This window comes from Ictidomys tridecemlineatus, chromosome X (assembly GCF_052094955.1).
Source record: "Ictidomys tridecemlineatus isolate mIctTri1 chromosome X, mIctTri1.hap1, whole genome shotgun sequence".
Lineage (NCBI taxonomy): Eukaryota > Metazoa > Chordata > Mammalia > Rodentia > Sciuridae > Ictidomys > Ictidomys tridecemlineatus.
In genome coordinates, this window is record NC_135493.1 from 71213976 (window position 1) to 71241425 (window position 27450).

A 27450-nucleotide genomic window follows, 5' to 3' on the forward strand; every position below is an offset into this window, starting at 1 on the left:
AATAAAAAGAATTATAAGCAAAGATCAAGGGGGGATTTATCTCAGAAATTCAAGCTTGGTTTAATATCTGAAGACTAGGTAATATAATATACCATAGTAAAAATAAAGAACAACAGCAATATGATCAATTGCTTCAGTAGATAAAAGAAAAAAAATTGCCAAAAATCCATTGAGAATTCATCATTAAAACACTTAAAAAATTAAGCATAGGAATGAACTTTCTTAACATGATGGATGAACATCTGTGCAAAATGCACATGACCTTTGGTTTCTTGGCAATGGTTTCTTGAATATAACACCAAAACCCAGGCAACAAAACATTCAATAATTTGAATTTCATTACATTTGATAATGATTTTGTTGCAAACGATACCAACAAAAGAGTGAAAATGCAGTAAATAGAATGAAGGTATTTGCAAATTATATCACTAATAAGGGTATTGAATCCAGAATATATAAATAACTCCTACAACTCAATAACAAAAACAAATAATCTGTTTTTAAAATGGGCAAAGATTTGACTAGAAATTTCTACACAGAAGTTATGCAAATGAAAAAATGTGCAACATCATTAGTCATTAGGGAAATGCAGTTGGAGACCAAACTGAGGTACCATTTCACACACATTAGTTTGGCTATAATAAAGAAGGCAGAAAAAAAAATAACAAGGCTTGGCTTGTATGTAGAGAAATTGGAATTCTTATAAATTGCTGGCAAACATTTGGAAAACCTGAAATATTCTTAAAATGTTACTGTTTGACCTGGCAGATCTATTCCAAAATATATGCTCAAAAGAAATGAAAACATGTCCACACAAATGTTCATTGTTCATAATAACCAGAGCAGAAGAAATCAAAATGTCTGCCACATGATCAATGGAAAACCCAAATGTAATATATCCATGTAATGGAATATTATCTAACAAGAAATGAAGTAATGATACATATTATACTGTGGATGAATCTTGAAAACATTATGCTAAGTGAAAGAAGCAAGTCACAAAAGATACATACTCTATGATTTTATTTACATCAAATGTCCAGAAAAGGAAATTCTTTACAGACAGAAAGGAAACCAATGTTGCATGTATCTAGGAAGAAGGGTTAATGGGGAATGGCTGCTAACTGCCATAGGGCTCCTTTTTGGGGTGATGAAAATCAATCTCCCTTTCTCTCTCCCCAGATATCTACCTTTCTCTAAAATATATGTGTAGCCAAGAAGAATTCCCTCTTTTTTATTTTTTAGGATATTAGACATCTTTTTTTAAATTGCAAAATGTGAAGGCAATCAGTACTTACAATGCACCCACCATGAGGCAGTCATAGAGGAAAGTCCTTTATATATGTTAATGTAAGTCTCACAAACTATTCAGAACTGAAAATATGCCCAACTCTCCAGATAAAGATTGTGGAGCTCAGAGATGCTTTATTGATTTTGCCCTAATATCAGTGGTGGAATTAGGATTTCAGCCCAGATCTGTCTGATTTCAAAGTCCTGCTGAGTTGACATTCCTCTACTGGACAAGGAAAATTTGGTTTGTGATTTTGTATTTCATCATGGTTCTGTACTCACTGGAGAGCTCACTCAAATGAGTCACACTTCTCAGAGTATCTCTGTGTCCTCCTTGGGAGAAAGAGTGGGGAGGGAAAGGATGAGGGGAGGGAGGGAAAGGGAAACCAGAGAACTCAGCTGAGTGCTTGAGGTTAACCTAAACCCAACTTCCCCTAGTTGAGCTGACATTTGCAGCTTGACAGCTTCTAGCAATACACTTTTACTTAATTAGTTGTGTAAATTTGAAGAATACCAAGTGGTGTTCTGGATCAGAAACCATCAGTTCATTGTGGCAGTGCTTGTGCTTCATGCCTGTGAACCCAGATGCCCTGCCTCTGGATAATAAGTAAGCAGGTAACCCTGGGGAAATGGGAGGAAACACAGTACTACATGCAGATTCTGCACTTGTTCTCAAAGCAAATCTCTGTTGCTGTGGTTGAAATTAAGACCTTACAGAAAAAGATAATTACAACTTCCGGAGTATTTTTCCTTGTATTGTGTGCTGTTATAGTCACACAAAACAATGCAGGTGACATATAAGTTAAACAATGTAGCAATAAAATGAATACTCATGAGCACTGATTAACAGAACAGCAATTTTAACAGCAGCATTGCATCAATACTACTAGAATATAAGCCCTTTGAGGGTATGGAGTTTTGTTTTGTTCACTGCTGTATTCCCCAGGACTTAGAATGGTGCCTGGTATACAGTAGGGAATTAATAATATTTTTAAAATAAATACACAAATCCACTCATATTCTCTTTCTTTGGATCATCTCCTCCAGCCTCCCCTCACAGCTAATCATTATTTTATATTCCAGGTTTATTATTCCCTTGTTTTTGATGCTTTTTTCACATATATATTTCTAAATAACACAACATTTGCTTTGGCTGCTTTTAGAAGTTTAGATGATAGAATTATATGTGTGCTATTGTGAGTTAGGTCTGTTATAAAACATTAGTATGTGGGGTTCATCTATATAAAACTTTATCCAGTTCCTTATCATTGCTGAATTGTATTTTATTAAATGAGTGTCCCATAATGTATTTATCTTTTCTCCCATCAGCATACATTTACCAGTTCAGCTTTTATAAACAAAACTGCTATGAGCATTCTTGCATGTGCTTCCTGGTACACACGTGTATGAGGTTTTTCTAGGATGTAAACTTGGGAGAAGGACTGCAGCTGGAATTTTCATTTCCAACTCCCAAAGGTTAGCCCAGGAGTCAAAACTGCAGTGTGCCCTTTGTCTGCACTAAGCCAGGGTCAGTGGGAGTGCTGTTCAAAATATTTTGAAAGAGAGAGAGAGTTGAAAACTTGTCTGGTGATACCAGGAGTTATCTCAGGCCTCTAGGCAAAGGGAGATATAGTTAGTAAAAGCCTAGATTCTAAAATCCTTTTCATTAATTCTCTTCTGTTTTTACAGGCTTTTTTGTGCAATGCATGCTTTATTAAACTCATATTGAATAAAATGTTGATTAATTAACTTAGTCTTTCATTGACTATAAATTTGATTAGATTATTGTATATAATAACAATATTTAAAATTTCACTATAGATGAAAATTTATATTATTATAATTTTTAATGATAATAACAACTAACTAACATAAGGTCTACCCTCATAATAATATTTAAGTGCACAATATTATATTGTTAACTAGGCACAAGTTGATCAAGAGACCTCTAGAACTAACTAACCTTACATTACTAACCATCCATTGAACAATTCCCCATTTCTGTTTCTTAAAGGCCCTTACAAGAGGACTTCTTATTTCCTTTCTGCAGGTTTCCATTTTGTTGCCATTTTGATATTTATTATGTGACCACATAATAATAATGTTATCATCTTCATCTCAGTTATACCTACATACTTTTTTGGTGTGGAGGTGTACCAGGGATTGAACTCAGGGACACTCAATCACAAAGCCATATTCCCAGCTGTATTTTTGTATTTTATTTAGAGACAAGATCTCACTGAGTTGGTTAGCACTTTGATGTTGCTAAGGCTGGCTTTGAACCCACGATCATCCTGCCTCAGCCTCCCAACCTATTGGGATAATAAGTGTTCACCACTACACCCAGCTACCCTTATATACTTTTATGCTATTGAAAAAAATAATCCTGCCTTTGAGGTGCATTCACATCTGCAGAAAACTGAACTGTATATCATTTACTATATCTTACTGTTCTTTGCTCCTTGTTTTTCTTTTTCGCTAGAGAGTGAAAATATCTTGATCACCAGTATCCCTAGAACCTAATTTTGTACCTCATCCATAGGGGTAGTGCCACATGTTGAACTGAACCAATCTACCTAATCTCAAACTTCAATCTCCATAACGTGGTTTTCTAGTGATTAAGAATCTACATTTTGGAGTCATACTTACCTAGGATGGAATTCTGGCATTGCAGTTTATAGACCTGTGATCTTGGGCAAATTTACTTAATTGTGCTGAGCACCAGTTTCCTCTTCTGCAATATAGGGATGATACAGAGCTACCTGGAAGGGCTGTTGGGAAAATTAAATGAGATGATTATGAAATGATCTGTCATGTGGAGTGCTTAAATACAGACTCCTCTGATTTTATTTGAACTGTTTGTGTTACTTATAAAAGTCAAAAAGGTGAAGAGAGGAGGTAGAATCTTGTGTAAAACTTTGGCTTCTCCTTATTTCAGGACTGAGGATGGAAACACATATTTTACCCATGGAAATGGTACTTTATCCCAAAGAAAGACATTCTTTGCATTTGTCTGAATTGTAGGTCAGAAGTAAGTTCCATTCTTGTGAAATGCATGGCCTTGCTAGTCTTGATTTAGTGGTTAGACTCTTGATGGCATTTTACTTAGGGAAGGACAGGGAAGGCTTGCAAGGAGAGTAGATTGGCTACCTGTTTATAGAATATTTCAAGTGCTTTTTATTGTACCTAGGATTTGAATAAAGGCTGATATTTATCTTGGAGATTCAGTAATTGTAAAGTATAGCCTAAGTGAAAACTTTCTTGGCTCTTGCCCTGCCTACACGGGGGGTTGAGTGGAAGATAAATATTGATGCATTTTTGGATTCCAATGCATGTGTTAAGCATGATAAAAAACAAGCCATTAATAGGAAGTAAAAAAAAAAAGTAGTGGGAAGATGATAGGGTGAAGAAAACTGTTGGATTTGGAGTCAAACCATTCTGAGCTGTCCTCTCCATGTCTTAACTTTTTTTCATCTTTACAATGAATATACTAATGAGAAAGTATTCTTGTCTTGACAAGTTGTGGAGTGTTGAAATGACCCAACACACCAAACAGGCTCCCATTAAGTCTTATTTTCCTCACTAAGGAAGAATTACTCGTAAAATATAGGAGTTATATTCCTGTGGTTGAGAGTTGGGCAGTTGTCATCTATCTGAAGCAGATTAACCACAGGTGGCCACTGAGTTTTACTTATGCTTAAGCATGGGACATAGGAAAGACCTAAATTGACCTTTGGTTACTAATAACCATGTTCTATTTGTTCAAACTAGAATTAATTACAATGGGAGATTAAGAATTACCATTCCATGAGGGTTTTGGATTGACTTTCTTGCCCTTCTCTTTCACTTCCACCTAGAAGAATTCAGCACAAATATTCTTATGGTTAGGCAGTCAACTAGGTGACTTCTGAAGTTCCATCATTATTCAAGGAACCTATGAATTTTGTAATGGCCAAATGTTTTGATAACAACCAAAACAATGTCCAGCATCACTGTGTATTATTTCTCAACAAAAGCTTCAGGCCTACCTAGAGATTCTGCTACTTAATTTTGTAGAATGGGGCAGGGGAATATGATCTGGAGAGACTTTTAAGGGAAGTGAAGGAATGGAAGAAAAGACCATTGAAGACTAGCTTGATAATACTAACTGTGATCCTTCACCTGTGTATTCATCCCAAGGACCATTGTCTGATTATCCATTGTCTGACTTATATTGCCACTCATAGTAGCAACTCAGTAGAATGGGTGATATTATCCCTATTTTATGGATGAGATTCCAGGGTTAGAGAGCTAAAGGAGAACACAACAAACTGTTTTGATATTTGGTGTAGTTTGGCTATAGATTTTGTTTCAGATGAGATAAAGCTATAGGATACTGTTTAATTACTCTGAAAATGTTGCCTGACCACCCACTTAAATTAGATAACTTAACCTCAGGTTTCCTGCCTATATTCTTGACTCATATAGACATTTCCTATGAGATTGCTTTATCCCAGAGAACTTTCCTAAATCCCATAGCAGGATCCAAATGGTCTGTCTACACCTGAGGAAACCCTACAAACACCATCCTTAGAAGAAATCCCAGGAAAATTCAGCTTCACAGTAACTCATTTGAGCAATGAATAATAGTAGTTTATGCATACAGTTTATTCCTTAAGACTTTAGGATTCTGCCCTCCTATGTCTGCTACCCACTGACATGTTTTGCTTTGTGATTTGTGTGTCTTTCTAGTTTGGAGAATGCCAGGGACCACGTTTTGCCCATCGACTATTACTTTCCACCTCAGAAGACATGCCTGATCTGTGGGGATGAAGCTTCTGGATGTCACTATGGGGCTCTCACATGTGGCAGCTGCAAGGTCTTCTTCAAAAGAGCTGCTGAAGGTAAAGCCTTATGCACACTCACTTCTATTTCTCTTTCTCCTTTTCCTCTCAGAGTGACACATTCCAGGGCCCAGGATTCACGTTGGTGATAGGGTCATTGGCAGGGCTGTCTTATAAAACTCAGAAGCGCAAAGAAGCAGATTTTCATACTTGCTGGTCTCCAGGCTTTGGCTCCCTTGGTTGTACAGGCAATACAGGCAATGAAGGTGGTCCCAGCTGGTGCTTGGTGTTCAGTGGGTCCTAGGAATAAAAGAAAAATTAATGATTTGAAAAATGTAATTTCCTTCCTGCTTGTTTTCCACTCTGCTGCCTAGTGAGGGAAAAAATTGTCCTTATTAGAGAGGTTAGAAGTGGAGAAACCCCAACTGAGTCCCCAGCCTGTTCTCAGTGGTGAATATAAGACTGTTCCTCCGCAAAAGACTTCCTGGCCTCAGCCCCAGAAAGGAAGTGTTCTCGCTGTTCAGCAGACCATCAGTCTCTGCACCTGCTCCCTCCTGCTGCTGCCTCCTTGGGATCTCTCTTTGCATTAATAGCTCCTGAGTAGGTAAGAACCCAGAGTGAAAAAGGGCTTTTATTGTCCTCACTAGAGGAATGACCTCAGGGCCTCCTCATTGGTCCAGAATCTCAAGCTAAGTAGTATTTTATATCTATCTAAGTAGGCTGAAATCCTGGTTGCTTAATCCTATTTCACTTGAAACAACTCATGTCTGCTCAGCACCCAGAGGTGCTCCTCCTATATCCTATAGGATGAATTGCCATTTTCAGACCTGTTATATATTCTAGTGACTGTCCTAACCACCTGGGGCTTAAGCCCCTATTTGTCAACTTCACTCCCCTCCTTGTACTAAGGGCGTCCTTCTCAAAGGGACACTGTACACTAGCCCCACACAAAGATTCTCTGCTATGTGGCCAGATCTGATTGTTAAACACCAGTGTGCTCGCCTGCCCCACTTTCCAAAAAGCAGCTACTTTCTCCCAAGGCCTTTTTCTCTTCCTGGTCTGGAAGAGTCAGAGTTCTAAGTCACAACCAAGACAGAGAGCCTTTCCTCATGTAAGGGCTATAAATCCTGAGGACAGTCTTAAGAGAGGTATGTAGGTCACACCTTTCACCAGGAATGTGCTGATATCCATCAGAGAGCAGCAAAAGTACTGGAGAGTTCTTGGGTTCAAGAGGAAAAGTAGAAGTCTGGCATGGTGGCACATACAATATGGCAGGGGTGCATATTGCTGTTAATCGCAGCAACATGGGAGACTAAGGCAAAAATATTCCAAGTTCAAGGAGAGCCTCAGTAACTTAGCGAAATCCTCAGCAACTGAGACCCTGTCTCATAAAATAAAAAGGCCTGAGGACATGGCTCGTGATAAAGTGCCCTTGGCTTCAATCCCTGATACTGCCAAAGAGAAAGAGAGACAGACACACACACACACACACACACACACACACACACACACACACACACACACAGAAAGAGAGAAAACAAAGTTAAAAAATAGGTACCCTTTAACTTGCCTCCTTTTTGATAACCAATCATAAATGATGATGGTAGTTTCATCATTTTCTTCCAGTGCCCAAAGACATAAGGAGGCAATTAACATTTTATTTTACTAAAAACATGCTTTATATTCCAACTATACCCCTGCAACTGTTCATGATGGGCTAATACAAAGTTCAGGGCCCATGCTACATACAGGCAATTTCAAAAGACCTGAGAGAACTGCCTTCCCTTCTTAACAGTACTTATGAAAGATGACTGTCAGCAAAGGAAGTAAGGAGAAGGTTCAGGGACTTTAGATTACCCCAGCTTTACCAGTAATACCCTGACACTTCCCCATACCCTGTCATCTCAAAGGCACTGTATCTGGGGCAGTGAATGGTCCAGAGAAGCTGTCTAGTATTTCAGCAAGTCCGGCACCACAGTAGTTAGTAGTCATATCAGATTTTGATATGATAGAAAATGAGTTCAAGTAAACATGCAAATAAACAAATTCAGTAATAAAATAGATTAGATTATACTAATGTGGGTTTTACAAATCTAGGTCATTAAATTGTTGTTTTCAAAAAATGGGGAAAGTGATCAACCATATGGTGAAGGATAGATTTTGCTGTCACATTATATTTCCCACATGGGGGATTCATAAAGAACTTAGGGCTGAAAGAAGGAGATGGGCAGAAGGGCATTTGGTGGGGGTGTGTACATGGGAGATGCTCTGCTATGATGCAGATCCTGGGCTATTTAAAACAGTGAAGAGAAGTGATGAGGTAGTGGATGGAAGGAATAACCCAACTTTCAGAGTACTTAGAAATCCTATAAGATCTCAAAATGCTGCAGACCCTAGAATCACTTAAGTTAGGGAAACTCGGTAATATTGTCTTTAAGAAATTGACCATCTGTGAGCTCATGGGATCAAAATCACTTGAAAAGCCATAGACAGACAGCAAGCCTTTTGAGCCTATTGGTTACTTTGAAAAATGGACCCCAGATTCCAGTCTTGAGGCCTTTGAGGAACAGGAGAAGGGGGTTTAAAAATAACACACACAGATGTGGTGACACATCTGTAATTCCTACAACTTGGGAATCTGAGACAGGAGGATTGCAAGTTTAAGGCCAGCCTGGGCAATTGAATGAGCCCTTGTCTCAAAAAGGGCTGGGGATGTTAGCTCAGTGGTAGTATGCCCCTGAGTTTTAATCAGCAATACCCAATCCCCCACATTCCCCTCACCACACACACACACACACACACACACAAAAAAAAAAAAACCCTCAAAAATAAATAAATAATTGGTGTTTTGGTGTTTTCTTTCTCCTCCCAGCAGCTATAAAGTTAGAAGGCTTGAGTTTACTGCTGTCATTATCCTTATTTGAAGGCAGGGGGCTGTCTTATTACCTAAGGAGAACATTTATTGATTTGTTTTCTTTCCATTTTTACAATGCATCTTTATTGCCCAAATAGCCTTTCTGAAGGTGGTTCTGCATTTGCCTGGCTTATACTTGGAATTCTACCTGTTTTGAGAGAGTAGGAACACAAATCTTTCTCTTCCTCATTTGTTTGTTGCTCTCAGCTAACTCATAATGAGTATTCTGAGTGTTGATTATCACTTTATTCATAGTTTTCAGAAATCTCTGGACTGGGCACAGGTACAAGAGTTAAAAGCCTGGTGTGTCAGACAGAAATGCATTTCTAGATTTGGTGGTTCATAAAGCATGAAGCTTTAATGCTGTCACTGGTGAAGAGCTCTGCACAAAATCTAAGGTAATCTGGCCAGGTTCCCCTCCCCCAACCATCAGGGAAGTAGAGGGGGAAGAGTCCCACATTTTCTCATTGTTAGTAATACCAGGGAATATGAATGAGGCAGGGAATAATTTGCATATTTTTGAAAGAAGAAATAATGGTATTAGGCCATAAGGGTAAAATCACTAAAATCTTTAGTAAGTTTCCCTTGAATGTGGAGGGGTATGGGAGTTGTTTGGGGGATAAACTGTGGGTTAGTAAAAAGCATGAGTAAAAGAGCAGGTTTGTGGTGTGAGTAGAGGAATTGGAAATGAAGGGGAAGGCATGTAGGATACTATCTACAAACCTAGGAGGTCAAACGAAGGTAATACTCATATAGAGCAACTTACAGAGATTTGGTTGTGTAACGTTGAATAATAAATTCCCTCCTTTCAACCTCAGTTTTCCTTTTGTAGTATAAGGGGAGGGGTTGGACTAGATGTTTTTATAATGTCCTTTTGGCTTAGACTTTTTGTGAAAGTTGTACAAATATCATCACCTTTATTACAGCTATCATGCATTTATACCTGTGTACACTTTTGGTTTTGCCTTCCCAATAGGTGGTAATCCTCAGATCCTAATTAATAAAGATGGTGCCAGAGCCAGCTAGAGAGCAAGTGCACTATGCACAGTAGGGTTAAAACCAAAGACTCTGAGATTCTCCCTTGTGACCATGGCTGGGTAACTTCCTTTCTTTTCCATTTTCTCATCTGGAAAATCAGGATATGAATCCCCATCTCCCCCTCATCATGTTTCAAAGAGGGTTAATTAATTCATCATGTGCATTATGTGCTCAAGAATTTACTATTTTTCAGACATTTTCTAGTAAAACATTAGAGATTGTACATCCATTTGTTTTGTACACATGGAGCGCTGTTTGGTACACATCATAAAATTGAAACTGTAGTTTACATTCTGAGCTCAAAGAATTACACCATCCTCACTGATGTTTACAATAGGTCCCAATTTAGTTTCCTTGGCAGATTTTATATAAGTATGGCTTTGATTCTCTCTCATGCCCCAGGTTTTTGTGAGGGAAGAAATGTAAGTGAACCCATATTGAACTCTTTCTGTCCTTTAAATCCACTCTTTCCCACCTCAACTCATATGGAATTGAATGTTACCTCCTTTTTGGAGTGTTGCAGAGAGTTTTTGGTGAATGTTAGTTTCCTCTTCACTCCCTGACTTTTTCAGTAACATTTCCCAGGGGCAAATTAACTCTGCCAGGAGGATCTGCTTATAGCTTCAATAGACTTTATCAGGTATCTTTGGCCAAGAAGTTGACTGGTCTTGACTTTGTGAGTCTTAGAAATCTTTTCACAAAGCTCCTCTCATCTTTCTGTTTCTCATTTTCTTAAAAAGTCACTGCCAGACTTTAGATCAGAGGTTGATAAACTTTCTGTAAAGGGCCAGGTAGTAAATATTTTAGGCTTTGCAGGTCACATGGTCTCCCTCCTCTCAACTAGTCAGCTCTGATTTTGTAATGTGAACTCAGCAATAGACAATACACAAACTAATAACTGGGCTCCAATAAAACTTTATGGGCACTGAAATTAGAATTTCATTTAATTTTCACGTTATGAAATAATATATTTTTTTTACTCTCATCAACCATTAAAACTGTAAAACTTAATCACAGTTCTTACAACTCACAAAAACAGGTGGTATACTGGATTTGGCTTTTGGGCTACAGTGTGTTGACCAACACTGAACATAGTTGTAAATCTGCATAATAATTTTTCTCTTTCCAGTCTCCTAATATTTTAGTAACTTTCTAGGTTATCTAATTTTGAAAATGCTTCCCAGAATGCCTAGTTCAATGAAGCTTCTTGGTCTTGAGCTTTCTTTGGGGTGGAAGGGGGCTACCAAGGTTGAACTCAGGGGCACAACCACTGAGCCATATCCCCAACCCTATTTTGTATTTTATTAAGAGACAGGGTCTCACTGAGTTGCTTAGCAACTTGCTTTTGCTGAAGCTGGCTTTGAACTTGCAATCCTCCTACCTCAGCCACCCAAGCTACTGGAATTATAGATGTGTACCACTGTGCCCGGTGGTTCTGAGTTTTTTTAATAAACAGGAGAAAATGAATCTGGGAATGCTAGAATATAGATACTTTTTGATGAGCTAGTACATCACTTCCCCTTGAAATATCCAGAGGATAAACTGAAAACATTTGACACATTTTCTAAACTTTTGTGTGATACTTTTTCTGTTAAATGAAAAATATATGAATGAGTTTTGCTGGATGCCACTTATACTCCACATGGTAAGGAAGAATGGCTTTGGGGACTATCCGCTACCAAATGATATGAAAAAAAAATATCTGTTTTATAGAAAGTAGAGCCCATGTGGCCATCTGAATTGTGGCTCTGTCACATATTACCCTATGGTTCTCTGTACTCACACATTTTCTGGCTTAACTCTGGCCTTCCCTATAATAATACAAGATCCCAGACTTGCAAAATAAATAATTCAGCACTGTAACTCACTGCAGTTGATACCCAGCCAAATCTCTGTCAGTGCCCAAATTCGGAGTCATGCCAAGAAATTGCCATTGTTGCTCTATAGTGTCCTATGCCTGCTTATTTATAGCATGTGCATTTTATTAAATGGTGATTAACCAGAAGTTGCCATAGCACTTGTATCATTATATAAATCTCTTTAATGTTTACATGACCTTTGTCATTTGCAAGATCTCTTAAGTCTCTTACCTCCTTCCATCATGTCTTACTGGTTTCCCAGTCCCTTATCATTTGGGGGGGGGGCTGTACATATAGTAAAACCTGAAGCTTCTTCAATTCTTCACAATAATCGCTTGGTGACTGTCAAACTCTGGGTAGTTCATTTGTGCAGTTGGCTTTTATTTGCAAGGGTAAGTAGTAGATGTACTTTCTCTTCAGAGGTAAGAATTATGTATTACTTCTTTGGGCTTTAGTCCCACACCAGGAAACATACTGTCCCTCAAGGTACTTGAGCTCTACAAGAAATCATCATTGTAAAAATAATTCCTTAAATATATTAGCCATGCATGCATATTTTTGGAACTTGTTGTTCAGGTGTCCATGCTCTGTACCCTGCCCACTTCACAGTTACATAACTGTTGTTAGCTTCTAAGGAGGCAGATGAACTTGGTAAGTAAACCTGTTGAAGAAAGAACTGGGACTGGGAAGTGGATAACTTGTTATAAAGAGAACAAGAATTAGAGTTCTCAGTCCCTTTGCTTCCATTCTGTGTAGTGACTCCTGAGACACCCTAGTAGAATCACTATATCTCCTGGCTATGCTAGTGCCTATGTGAACTGTGCACATCACATGAATAGGCCTGGTAGTAAATCTACTCATGCATTCAGTCAGTAAACATTTCACAAGTGTTTACTACATACAAGGTATTGAGTTCACATACTCAACTATAGATCCTCTTTGAAGAAATTGTAGTCTGGTGATTTTAACCCTGGCTATCTGAAAAGAGCTTCAGTAGCTGAAAGGCCAACACATTTACTATTCATTTGAACTTTCCTTTCACCTGGGACAGAAGGACAAGTCATTTTCTTGGTCTTCCATAGGTACAAACTTAGAATTTCTAGTTGATCAACATGTAGGCACTAAGTAGTATAGTTGCAATTTGAACTTAGATCTTCTGAAGCCAAAGGCAGCATTTGCTCTGTTTTAATACAGCCTCCCCTCAAATATATAAATATACTAACACAAAGTAGAAAGGAAATATTATGCCTATGCAAATAAGCAAGGCAACAATGAAAAAAGACCAAGAGAGTCAAGATATAAAGGAAGAAAATTCAGACGTACATATCACGGTGAGAAACTAAGGATACACTAAAGAGCACTGACATCAAAGGGAGTTTATCCTCTTAAGTAGGTGATAAAAACTTTAAACAGCTGGTAGTTTACCAGCTACTCTCTCCATTAACTCAGGCCAGGGACATGTGAGCCATCCCCCTTCTAACAACTCATAGTCGTCAGATGGATAACACTCTCATCACACAACCAGAGAAGAAGAAGCACAATTTAATACTTGTGCTCATAAGAAGTTTTGCTTCATATTACCAAGCTAAGGGAAGAAAGTTCAGAGACAGGATGTATGGATATAAATGGTACATGCATGGCTCCTTGGCCTTTCCTCTGAGCCTTCTCAGTGGAGCATGCTGCATTATGTCTTACATGGGGCCAGGAACAAGAGAAATCCATTTTCTCCTCTTTTATGTCTGAAAACAAAGAATGCTGTCTTTTAGGACAGGGCTTAGAAATCACAGATTGTTATTTTTCTCTATCAGGGTTTTAACATTCTGTTCTTCCTTCCTCTATCGGGATGCCTTATTGTGAGGATGGACCTTGACTTCATTGTGGTATCTGAATCTGTACCCTAGAGACTGTGGACAGTTCCTTAAGTTAGACAAGCACATTCCTACAGTTCAAAAACAAGCTCATTTACTTTCAGGACAGTTGATTCAATCACAAGTTTTTTAAATGGAAATTCTTAAAAGATGTGTTGTCCTCAGAATCACAGAATCTTTCAATGCTAACCTGTTAAATCTTGAAGGCAAGGAAATTGAAAATCTAAAAATCCAACCAAGCCATTTCATGGATGAGGAGACAAAAGCCCAGAGAGAGGAAGTGATATTCCCAGGTTTGTTTAATATGTAAACAGCAGAAATTGAATCTGGTGTCACTAATATTTTTTGTCTGAGGTCTCACAGCCAACCATCAGAGCCATGGAGCTTACTATTTTGAAACTAAGAATTACATGAGGCAGCAGAGTAAGCATTTAGCATACCCCCTGACTCCTGCAAGGTGCTCAGTTCCTATTAATCCTCTCTGCTTCCACCATGATGTGAGATCATCCTCTGTAACTGTATGTCTTCCCAATTAGCAAAAGAACAAATGATAATAGCAATGTATACTGCAAGGTCTCTGTAAGGCATTGCTTGGTATGAGGATTCTTACACAATCTATTGAATGTATATGCATGTATGAAGAATCTTAGGGGAAGATTTCATAGTTTTCTTATGATTCTGAGATGTTGTGTATCCTAGATATGACTACAGAACTCTGACCTAAATTTATATAAAGACATTCTAGACTTACAATGGAGTTTCATGACTATAGTGATATTCAACATGGCTACTTATGACTGGTTCCTTTCCCACATAGGATACATTTATTCAATAATCAGTGCTTATTGTGTACACTGAACCTATGCCAGGCATTGGTATAAGAGGTAGAAGGTAGCAACAAAATTAATTTATTGAGCACTTAGTATACATTGGTTGCTGAATGGACATTTACTCAGTCCTCACAACAATGCTACAATGTAGGTATTATTGTTATTACCCCACAATTTACAAATGAAGGGATTGAGACACAGAAGAATTAAGTGACTTGCCTAAATTCATTCAACTACTGATTACGAAGCAAATGTGACAAATGTTTATCAATATAACAGAGTGGGATCAGTGATGCACTACAAGTAGGTACAAATTTTCCTGAGCAGAATGAATGAGAGAGTACAATATATCTACTTGGAAAGTTTGGGAAGGTATCATAATTGAATTAAGGATTGATCTATATCTTTAAGGATGTATAAGACTTTTACAGGTACAAAAAGGTATGAAGAGAACTTTGGGAAGAGGAAAAGGACTGAGAAAAGGACAGGCTAGCATGAAAGCAAGAATCTTGTTTGGGGTACACTGTGTATAGTCTGGATGTAACTCTGGTGAATTCTTCAATTGGCCTTTTGTACCTGGCTCCATCTCCTTGCTGAGATGTCCATAGCTGCCCTAATTTAGTCTCTATTCTTTTTGAAAGCAGGATTCTCTCCAGGTAGTAGAATATGATGTAGTGCAAGAGCACCAGATGGGGCTCTGGCTCTGCCACCAAATCACATGTGGCCTTAGGCATGACTTGTTTCTCCTTTGCAAGGGAAAATTGACATCTGACAAATAAAATGGTTTCACTAAATGATCTCAAATCTTTTAACAAAGTCATAACAATCTAAATATTTAATGATATTTTAAAATATTAAGTCAGTGAATTTTTATAAATATCCCAGATGTTTTCAGTGGTTTACTTGATATGCAAGATTCCTGGGAAATAGGCAGAGCTGAGATCAATCCTTAGCTCCATGACTAAATAGATATGTGACCTTGAGAAAATCACTTAACTCCTCTGTGCCTCTGTAAAGATAATAGCCCATAGAGCTATTGTAAGAACTAAATAATATGCAACACAGTACTGAGATACAATAAGTTTTTTCTCCTTCTCTTTGAGTGAATTCTTGGTCATTGACACACATATAATTAGGGGGTTCCCTGAGTAGATAGTAAGCAAAGTTAGGTAATGGTATCTATGGCAGTCTCCTGAGTAAAGGAGGCCATGGATTAGGGTAAGATTCCTAGCCAAGTACTTGTCTTCAGTGCTATTTAATTAGTGACCAGAAAGGCCAAAACACTTGTACAGGAATAGAGAAAAAGTCAGTCTCTTCCTCTTTCTTCTTTGCCTCTCAGGACATAGTGAGTAACATTCCCCAGACAGACAGCAAATGTTCATTGTCTCTCCTGAATTCCAGGATTCCGACTTGAAGGTGTCAGAGCTCTCTGTGTACCTTTGACTCCAACAAGATAGGTCTGGCCCAGCAAATTGAAGTCTCAAGGTACAGGCCAGGAGAAAACTTAACAAAGGTGATAAATTATCCTCCATGATCTTCAGCCATTGGTTTCCCTTGTCCAGCCAGAGGTGTGTCTTAAAGTATGCTGAGGCCAGATTCAATAGAAACCTGAGCCAGCACCTGTGTAAATAAGTTTTAAGGCTTCTTTTCCTGAAGCCGGATGAGTATTTTTTTTTGTAACCAAGCCAGATTATCTTTTATCTAGAGTTCTATCTCCTACATTCCTAGTACATTGGACCTCTTGGAGGAATGTGGCTTGGTTGTAGTGACACTGTTTTGTTTGTCTTTGGGGGTCATTTCTCTCAAAAACAGGGTGATACCTTGGTATGGCCTATGACTTTGCTGTGTTTAAAACAGAACTCTAGTGATAGACTGGAATCAATTCTGTTTCCTGTAGATCCTCCATCTCCACCCATTCTCCAATTTTTATGCTTTTAAAAATCAATAGCTAACCAAAACCAGCTAGAACATACTGCTTATCTCTGGTTCTTACCTGAATTGTCTTCAGATGTTTTCCAAAACTCCATAAGAGGATAGGGAGTCAACACCCTCCCAAGGGCCCTGAGGGCCCATCAATGAGCTGGTATCCAGTGCTTGAGGTCACTTAGCTCTGCAAGGACTTCAGAATACAAGCAGGGTGGGTCCTTTGTGTTACTGAGGACAAAGAGCCTCTGACTTCCTGCTCTCCCACATGGCCTCTTCTGCCACATCACTTGTGTGTTGCCTCTTTGACTCCCTAGATGCTCCTCTGTAGCTCAAATGAAAAGAGTTTCCTTTGTCTCTTTTATAACTTGACAAGAACTAGCTAGCAAGCATAGGTATAGATTATAGTTTCTGAGGAGAAGAGACAGAAGTAGGTAACATAAGATGGGAGTGTGGAGCTGTGGAATGATTTCTCACTTGCTTAAAGAGCCCAACAGAGCTGTTTAAGGGCTTGTTTGCTCTCTTACCAGGAGTCCCATGGTGTAGGGGTGAAAAACTTGATCTTGATTTCTATATTGATGTTCCTTGACTAATGATGGAGTTATATCCAGATTAAACCATCATAAATTGAAAATGCATTTACTACACCTAACTTACAGAACACCACAGCTTAACAACACAGTACTGTGGAGTATCTGTTGTTTACTCTTGTGATCATGTGGCTGACTGAGAACTGTGGCTCCCTGCCTCTGCCCAGCCTTGTGAGAGATCACCCACTTGAGTCTTAAATCTATCACCACTAAAATAGCCATATAGACCATCATTTCTAGAGAAATTATATGAATAACTCGAGGTAAGACAACTTGAAATTCCTAGCATAGTGCCAGAACTTTGAAAATAAAATGAACCAATACTGTTGACAGTGCCTTCTCGAGCATGAATAAGAAATCACTGATTCTCTTTCCCATGGAATTAAATAGTGATGCCACAGTAGCAATGCTAATGTGAATTAAATAATTTACCTGTTGCTTTTTTTCCTGGATAATTTCATAGTAATTATTTTAACACATAGATGATTTTGCAGCCTTGCAGATGAATTTATTCTCAGTACCAAAATCTAAGGAAGGTGGACTAGAGCAATAGCAAGGCAGACAGCAGAAAGCTTCGTGGGCCTGGGGCCCTAGCTAGAGTAAACATTAGACTGCAAGCATTTGTATTCTCATAGTCCAATAGCACAGAAGAAGGAGTGGAAGCAAGCGGCTTTCGCTTATACATCTTTAAACAAGCATGTATTGTATCAAGTCCTGTGTGAGCTCAGAGATGACTGTGAGCCAGCCATGTCCTCAGAGAGCTTCCAGTCAGGGAGGCATGCCTTCCAAGATCAGCTGCAGATTTAGCACTGCACAAAGTACCTAAGTGCAGCAGAGACAGTGTTAATGAGACATGGAAAGGAAAAGCTGACAGGCATAGACCTCCTTCCCCAGGCCCAGAGATAACCTTGACCAAGCCTGGCACAGTTTGAAGGGCCTGTCCCCATCAGTAGGTCTTGAAGCCTTAGCAACAATAAGCAACAATGATGATAATAATTAGAGCACCCAATGTTTTTGAACATTTGTTATGGCTTATGTACTATACTAAGTTCTTACTTAATTCTCATAACCCTATGATGTAGTAATACTCTTATTAACATTTTTACAAATAGAAAAGTGAGGCATAGAGGACTAACAGAACTGGAAGGCACCCAACTCACCTCATTTTAACAAGCTTCATGCATCTGTTATATGTCAAGCCTCATGCTGAGTGCTAGGGAGGAAGAGGTGAGCAAAGCATGATCTCAGTACAGTGGAGACCACAGACAGAGCACAGTAAAGCAGGTATATTCCAGGCCTTCTGCTTGATGCTAAGAACTCAGTGATGAATGAGACGCAGTCCTTTCAATGGTCTCAAACTTTAGTGCAGAATATAGATGTGATAAGTCATATGAGAAATAAGTTCAAAATGGGAGAGAGATTATGCAGCAACTGATGGGCTTAAACCAAAGCCCAAAAGAAACAATGTCATTGAGAATTATAGAGCAACTAATTGATTTACATCAAAGCCCCCCCCCCCCGACAAAAGAGACAGTTTTCCATATTTTAATTCAATTAATAGCTGTTTTTTTAAAAAAAATTATTCTATCCCTATTTCTCCCAGGTTTACCAGAACACTACAGAGGACTATACTACAAGATAGTTAAAGTATTTTTTACCCCAATGTTTATCTATACTTCCCCCTTGTTTTCCTTTATTGAGTCTATCTCTTCTGCCTCAAGTGTCTTTTTCCACATCTCCATATCCTTAAGTCCTACCTTTCTCCTAGGCCCTACTCAAATTTCTCCTCCTCCTCCATTTTGATACCCTATCAAAAGGCACCCCACCCTCTTCTCTACTCTCACAGTACCTCAAGAGTGTCTCTCTTGTGGCTCTTACCACTTCCTGCTTTATCTTTCAGTAATGCACTTACTAATCATTTCCTTCTGCTGGTCTGAGCTCCTTAGTGGATGGTTCATTTTGCTGAAACTATGAGGTTATTTGAAATGCATTGAAAATGTATTCTGTAGTGCATTGTGCCTGGTGTGTTTCATTTTCAATCTTAAATTATACCACCTGTCTGGAGGTTTACATTTTTCTGTTAACGACTTTTTTGAAAGTTCCCCCATCATAACACAACTGACTAAAACTATATTAATTTCCTTTAGGTCTGGCCCTTATGCGAGCATAATTTAGAGTCAAAGTTCAGGCTTCTTGTTGGAGACTTAGATTATTGACATGTTTTTAGGTTATATTAATGTTATTTTTTTCTTTTTAAATTTTTCTGAGGATCCCATTTCTTTTCTTTTTTAATTTTTTTTAATTATTGATGGACCTTTATTTTATTCATTTATTCATATGTGGTGCCGAGAATCAAACCCAGTGTCTCACACATGCTAGGCAAGTGCTCTACCTCTGAGCCATAACCCCAGCCCTGAGGATCCCATTTCTACCAGTGGAAATACCAGGTCATGTATCAAACAACAAAAATAAATGTATAAATAAAAATAAAAGCAAGGGTAGGAAGTAGGGGTTCTTATGTTTTGACTCATGGATTTATGAAAGGCCCTTCTATTTGAAAGTATCTTTGTACCCATGATCTGTCATGATTTCTGAAACTTCCATGATATGTGAAATTGTTTTGGAATGCTTTGACTCCTGGGACACATTCAGCCATCTGTAGGAAATGATACTGGGAATTAGATTGTTAGTGTCTCTTAGTAGGACTCTGGAAGAATGGGAGACCTGTCTCTTGTTTTGAAAGGGAGAGTCCCCTATTTTGTTTAGGACAGTGTCTGAGCAGAAGACACTTATCTAGAATAGTCAAGTATAGATAAAGCATCAAATTTGTAAGCTCCGAGGACCCACGAATCAAATGAGAGCATTGAGCACTTGGTAAAATGAAAGAACAGGAGAAAGGACAAGCAGGTTTTACTCGTTTTAAATCGTAGTCATTTAACTACTAAGGCCAACAGAAGCAGTGACATCACGTTAAACCAGAAAGAGATGTACACATTCTGTGTAACAATAGCTGGCTTCAGGTAAACTTGTAGGGATCCAGGCCTGAGGGGACATTCTCATCCAAGTCAGCTTCTTTGGACATCAAAATACCATGGTTATTAGAAAACCAGCAGGGACAGGAGAATTGAGGCAGCAAGACAGACTAGGCACACACAAGTTAGTTCACACCAGTCATCGGACAGGATTGTGACTACCTATATGGAATAGAGACTGCCTATCCCTGCTGTGTAACAGGCAGATCTGGGGAATAGCAGGGAAAATCTAGGGAACTGGAGGGAGGCAGATGACTATATTCAGCAATTGGTTGACATAACTATCATAATTTGATGAATGTGGCTTCCAGACCCTCAGGTTTTATTCATTCAGTAGACACTGAAAGATCTGTTACAAAACTCTAAATTCCATATGGGAAAAAAATAAGAAGTTAGAATATCTTTGAAGGAAAGGTGACACAGAGTCAGGAAATCCACCTATTAAATTCTGGTCTTAAGCCTCAGTTTCTTCATTTGTAAATGGAAATAATGTAATAACTGAAAAAATGAAAAGTGATAACACTCATGAAATTACTCTGTAAATTGCAGTGTCATTTGTGTGTTTCTAGGGGTTCACCTTGCCATTGTCCAGGATAACCATGTCTATTTTTGAATAAATGATTACTTGTCTCTGACTACCCTGGAACCCTTGGCAAAGAGTTACCTTTGGATAAACAGGTTTAATTGCAAATCATTTCTCTGCTTTCTTTGTACACAGCTTATTAATATATAAGACACATCTCCTTCAAACTGCACTCGACACCAGAATGATTATCTCTTTGAAGTACCTCTCAAGGCTCTTCAAAGTGAACTTTGTATATCCTAATATATATATATATATATATATATATATATATATATATATATATATAGAGAGAGAGAGAGAGAGAGAGAGAGTGCATTTCAAAGATAACTTCCAAGTGGAATGACAGTATGCCAGAACACTTTTGAATAATGCAGAAATAGACAATTGTATAGTTTTCTTATAGAGATAATTATTATCTTCCAGCGAGTGATTCCTGGTCAGAAAATGGCCTAGAGACCATAGGGAGTGCCATTCCATTAAAGCTCAGTTTTGGATCTTAGTTGCAAGGTTATGAGAAGCCTGTGCAGATAAATTATAGGGTTTATGGCAAAAACAAAACTGTCTCCAAACACAATGCTTTATTTCACAGTCTAGTGTTTTTAATCCCCAATATACATGGATTTGATTTAGCACTTAGCAGCAGGGCAGCTTTCTAAGTTGCTGTATACATTTTGTAGAAGAGTAGTGATCTTTTTCAAATTAATCTATTTCTTTTAAGTTGTATGTATATGGGCTTTTCAACCTCATCACTCTCAAAATTTATCTGTATCCTCCAGTGAGTAGGTCTCCTCAGTCTTTAACATACTTGTTTTGATTTCATGAATGAACATCCCTGCCTGGCTGACATGTGGACCTTGTGAAATTGCTTCCAATGTTCTTTCCTTTGTTTTTTCCTTGATGACCAAGCTAACAGAGGCAGTAGTGGCTGTGTTGGGATGACAGTGAAATGACATGAAGATGAGCTTTAACCTCTGGCCTCCCTTTACCTGTTCCAGTCACCATCCAAGGGACTTAAGTCAGCACTCTACAGAGTGGTCTCACCAAACTCTAAATCTAAGATTCAGACTGAATAACAGGATTCCAAACAGCCATTATGGGGACCTAACAGTTTGTTAAAAAAGAGTAATTTTTCTGTTGATTCTTTTCACTCTAATACGATACTACTTTTATGTAGAAAAAATTCATGGTCTTCCTTGACCTGGACTGCTTCTTTAAGAATCATGTTACAGGGAGCTCCCCTGACCAGTAACATATGAAAGGATCCATCAGTCAATCATCAACTCAAATAATTTATATATATATATATATATATATATATATATATATATATATATATATAGAGAGAGAGAGAGAGAGAGAGAGAGAATGTTCAATATGCTATAAAGTGGGAAGACAAAAAAGAATATGCCTTCCACTTGTCTCATTCACAGTCTAATGAGGAAAAGAGTCATTTTTTTTCCATTTATAGTGACCTATAACTTTTCATACACTGCTGGATATCTTGACATGGTAATGACACAAGGGAAGATTGAAAAGTGGACAGAGGCCAAGGGAAAAAGAATTAAATGTGGATATAGCCATTCTCAGGGCTCCATTTTGAAATACTGGGATTGCAGTTTCAAAGGGTTATTTTGAAATCACACCCCATGGCACTGCAGATAATAGAATCTTGCTGTCACTGGAGGTAACAGAATGGTTGGTAATAGAATGAAATGAATAAGATGAGAAATTGGGATGAGTTACAGTTCATTTTCTTTTAGCAAAGAGTCTACTTTACAAACCATGACAGAATAAAGTCACCACTGAACAAAAGAAGGTTAGTCATATGACTCCAGGCATGTTACTGAGGCTCTTTGGGTTTCTGCTTCTACATCTGCAAAGCCATTAATGGGTTTTCCTTTTCTATTTCCTAGGTTTGTTGTGAGATGATACATTAGAAGGGCTTTGCCAATGGGAACATACCTTAAAAATGTATTCAATTGCCAATAGGACCTAATAAAGGTAGACCTGCCTTCATTACTGACTGGTATGTCCTTAAAAACCTGCACATTCTTTTAAATTAGGTCAGTTATGCTACACTTTACAAGGCTCTCTTGATTTCTTTTTCTGACTTCTCTCCCAGATACTAAGTATTATTGGTTCCAAAAAGATATGATTTACATGCCATAATGTTCCTTTTTTAAAAGTATACAGTTTTGTGGGTTTTAGTGTGTTCAAGAAGTTGTACAAAAATCATCACTATCTAATTTCAGATTATTTTCATTACCTCAAAAGGAAATCCTGTAACCATTAGCATATTACTCCCAATTTCTCACTTAGCCCAACCCCTGGAAATCACTAATATATTTTATATATCTGTGGATTTGTCAACTCTTAATAGTTCATATAAAATAAGGCAATCAAATATGTGGTCTTTTTATCTGGATCCTTTCACTTAGCATAATATTTTCAAGGTTCACCCATGTTGTAGCATGTATCAGTACCTCATTCATTTCCTTGGCTGATTAATATTCCACTATATGGAAATACCATATTTTGTTTATCTATTCATCATCATTGTGTTGGTTCTACTCTTTATCTGTTAAGACTAATGTTTCTGGCACTGGGGTTGTGGCTCAGTGGTAGAGCACTTGCCTGGCATGTGTGAGGCAGTGGGTTCGATTCTCAGCACCACATATAAATAAATAAATAAATAAATAAATAAATAAATAAAGGTCCATCAACATCTAAAGAATATTTTAAAAAGAATACTGCTTCTACAAATATACATGTGCAAGTATCTGTATGTATACATTTTCATTCTGTTGTTTACATACATTGAAGTGAATTGCTGGGGCATATAGTAACTCTAATTTTATGAATAACTGCCAAACTGTTTTCCTCAGTGACTGCAACATTTTATATTTTCTTGTCAGTATTTTATCAGGGTTCTAATTTCTACACATCCTTGCCAGTACAAATTATGTTTTTGTTGTGGTTATTATTATTATTATTATTACTACCATCATAGTATGTAGAAAGTTGTGGTTTTTCATTGTGGATAGCATTTTACTAGTAGCTAAAATGTATGACTTTTATGTCTTTTTAGCCATCTGTGTGTCTTCTATGGAGAAATAACAATTAATATATTTGCCTATGTTTTAATTAGATTATTTGTCAGTTAATTATTGAGTTGGGAGTGTTTTATGACTTCTGGATACAAGCCTCTTATCATATATGTGATATGCAGACATTTTCTCCCATTCTGTAAGTTTTATTTTCACTTTTATAATGGTATCCAACCAAGAACAAAATATTTTATTTTGATGAAGTCCAATTTATCTAGTTCCTCTTATTATTTATGTTTTTGTTTCTTATCTAAAAATTCATTGCCTAATCCAAGTTTGCATAGATTTATACCTATGCTTTCTTCTGTGAAATTTGTGGCTTTGGATGTTAAAATTGGGCTTGTTTAGTTTGAGTTAATTTTTGTACATGATGTAAAATAGAGCTCTAGCTTCATTATTTTGCACAAGTATATCCTGCTGGCCTAGCATTATGTATTGAAAAGAGTATTGTTTCTCCATAGAGTTTTCTTGATATATCTGTCAAAAAAACTATCACAAATGTATAACTGTTTTAGCTTTTTTGTTGCTGTGACCAGAAGACCTGACAATAATAATGTAGAGGAGGAAAAGTTTATTTTGGCTGACAGTTTCAGAGGTCTCAGTTCATAGATAGCTGAATCCACAGCTCTGGGCCCAGGATGAAATAGTACATCATAGTCAAAGGGTATGACAGAAGAAAACAGCTGAAAATGGGGCAACAGGAAGCAGAGAAGGGGTGCAGAGAGCATGTTCCACTCACCTGGGACCAAATATAAACCCCAAAGTCACTCCCAATGTCCTACCTCCAGTCACACCCTATGTGCCTACAGTTATCACCTAGTTAATCCAGATCAATGGATTAATCCACTAATAAGGTTCAACTCTCATAATCTAATCATTTCCCCTCTGAAAATTCTTACATTGCCTTATAAAAGAGGTTTTGGAGGGTACCCCATATCTATTTGTTGTTGTTGTTGTTGTTTTGATCATTTTATTTATTTATTTTACAGTAGAATGCATTTTGACACATTGTACACAAATGGAGCACAACTTCTCATTCCTACAGCTGCACATGGTGCAAAGTCACTCCACTAGTGTAATCATACATGTATATAGGGTAATAATGTCTGTCTTTTTCTACTATCCTTCCCATTCCTACAAGCTCACCCCAACCCTTCACTCCCTTCTACACAAACCATAGTTCCTTCATTCTTCCCTATCCTCCAGACCCACTATGGATCAGCAGATCCTTCATATCTGAACCATAACAATAACCTTACATCTGGACTCTTAAGTTCTATTTTGCTAAACTGTATGTCTATTTTTATGCAACTAATCTATCCTCTTGTGATTTATTCCTCAGCCCCTTGATTATGAGGGATGCATTGCTTAATTTCCTCATATTTCTGAATTTCTCAAACTCTTCTCTGTTACTTCTATTTTTATTCCATTTTGATCAGAAAAAAATGTAGGACTCCAATCATTTAAATTTATTGATAGTTTTATAGCCTCAAATATGTTTATGTTTTACTGAGCAATGTTTCATGTGCTCTTAGGGAGAATGTGTATTGTGGTCTTTTGCAGTGGAGTGTTCTATAGATGTCTGGTACGTCTGATTTGTTTATAGTGTTGTTCATGTTTTCCCTTTCCCTATCTTCTGCCTAGTTTTTCCATTAATAATTGAAAGTAGGGTATTTAAGTCTCCAACAATTATTAATGGATTGTCTATTTTCCACTCATTGTTTCTGATTGTTATGTTTTAGTTGGCTCTGTTATTAGGTGCATGTGTTTATCATCATTACATCTTCTTAATGGATTCAAATTGTTACCATTATAACATGTCCCTCTTTATCTCTACTAACAATTTTTGTCTTCGCGTCTATTTTGTCTGATACTCAAATAGCTGCTCCAGCTGTCCTTTGGTTTCTGTTTGCAAAGAATATTTTTTTCCATTCATTTCTTTAACCTAGTTCTCTCTTTTATTCTAAAGTATCTCCTATAGACAACATATAGCTATATCATACTTTTCATCCATTTGGAAAATCTCTTAATGACAGTGTTTATTTCATTTATATTTAATGCAATTACTGATAAGGTACAATTTGCAGCTGTCAAAACTCCTGGTTTGTTCTTGCTGCTTTCTATTGTTGTCTTTGCTGTTTGCTTGTTTAGTGACTTTTTAAAAACCTAACTCTAGATTCCTGAGTCTATGGCAGAGCTTTTCAAAGTACTCTATGGATACTTCATTCCTGGTTTTCCCTTTTAAGCTTTTTCATGAGCTTGTTATTTACCCTAGTTGTCATCTACCAACTCATCCAGCCTCTATGTTCAACATTTGTCTCTGATTATTTCCTACAAAATCCCCCAGGGAAAAAGCTGTTCACACTGGGCAAGCTCTGAGTCAAGTTAAACAAACACATCCTTTAGAGTAGAATCTTCCAGGGAATTTCTAAACAGCTCAAATAATGAAAATTTTCTGAGAAAGGGGCTTTAAAAAAAAAACCCATTCAGCCTCAACCAGGTTATACCAAGCTTCTAGTCTGCAATGTCGCCTCAGGCTATTGGTTTTCATGGCTACCATGGAACTTGGGAGTGGAGATAGGCAATATGCAAGTTAAAATGCCATAAAACATGATATGCTTATCAAGATTTTGCAATTTTTCTTTTTAATATATGGTCCCGATTACTGAATATCATTAGCTAATTTCTATAGTTCTGAAAATGTTGATTCTGACTTTTTGCCAGGCTTTTTTTTAATGCAGGACCAAATTTATGGTGTTCCTCATTCCACCATTTTCACTGATATCACTGCTATCTACGAATTTTTAGTTGAGCACTCCTCAACTTTCAAAAACTAGAATATCTACTGTGTTTAGGAATAATGGACTAATGTGTGTCCAGGGAAAATTTGGAGACAGGAGGTTTCCATATCTCACTCAGAATTAAAAGTTTTTGATCTAGAAATCTATAAGGTGACCTATAAGGTCACAAATGATCTGTACTGTTATTGCCTCTGGAACCTCATCTTCTACCATTTTTTTCTCCTTACTGTAGTTGCACTGGCCACTTGGCCAATACTTGGATATGGTAGGCACACTTCCACCTCAGGGCCTTTTCATCAGCCATTTCTTCTTCTGGAAATTCTCTTCCTTGAGATAACTGTATGTTTTATTTCCCCCACTTCCTTCAAGTATTTGCCCAAATGGCATCTCAGTGAAGCCTGCCCTCAGCATTCAATTCAGATTTGCTCTTCTCCAGAATTCTGTATCCCCTTTACAATGATTTTTTGTATATTGTTCTTGTTGCTTTCCAGCACACCATTTAATTTCTTGATTTATTGGATTTATTATTTATTTCCTGCTTTCTCTCCTTCTGTAAACCCACACACATAAATTAAAATGTATATTCCTCAAGATGGAAATTATTGTTGTTCACCTATAAATTCCAAGTACCTGGGATATATAACATTGCCCAGCCCAGAGTAGATAATTAATATGCTTTATTGAATAAAATGCCAGCATGCTTGCATGCAAAAGTAAATGAGTTTCGTAATTCTACCTGGATTTTTCTTGATATCTTATTTGTTTCATGGGCATAGAAGGTAGTGTCTA

General features: G+C 37.6%; 1 protein-coding gene across 2 annotated transcripts in view; it reads left to right on the forward strand.

Annotated features, from left to right (window-relative positions):
• Ar (androgen receptor) overlaps positions 1 to 27450 on the forward strand; it is a 165966-nt gene that overhangs the window by 83916 nt on the left and 54600 nt on the right. For both annotated transcript variants that reach the window (XM_078034646.1, XM_005335195.5), the window contains exon 2: positions 6022 to 6173. In XM_078034646.1, the coding sequence (XP_077890772.1) occupies positions 6022 to 6173 (152 nt within the window). The remainder of the gene's footprint in view (positions 1 to 6021; positions 6174 to 27450) is intronic.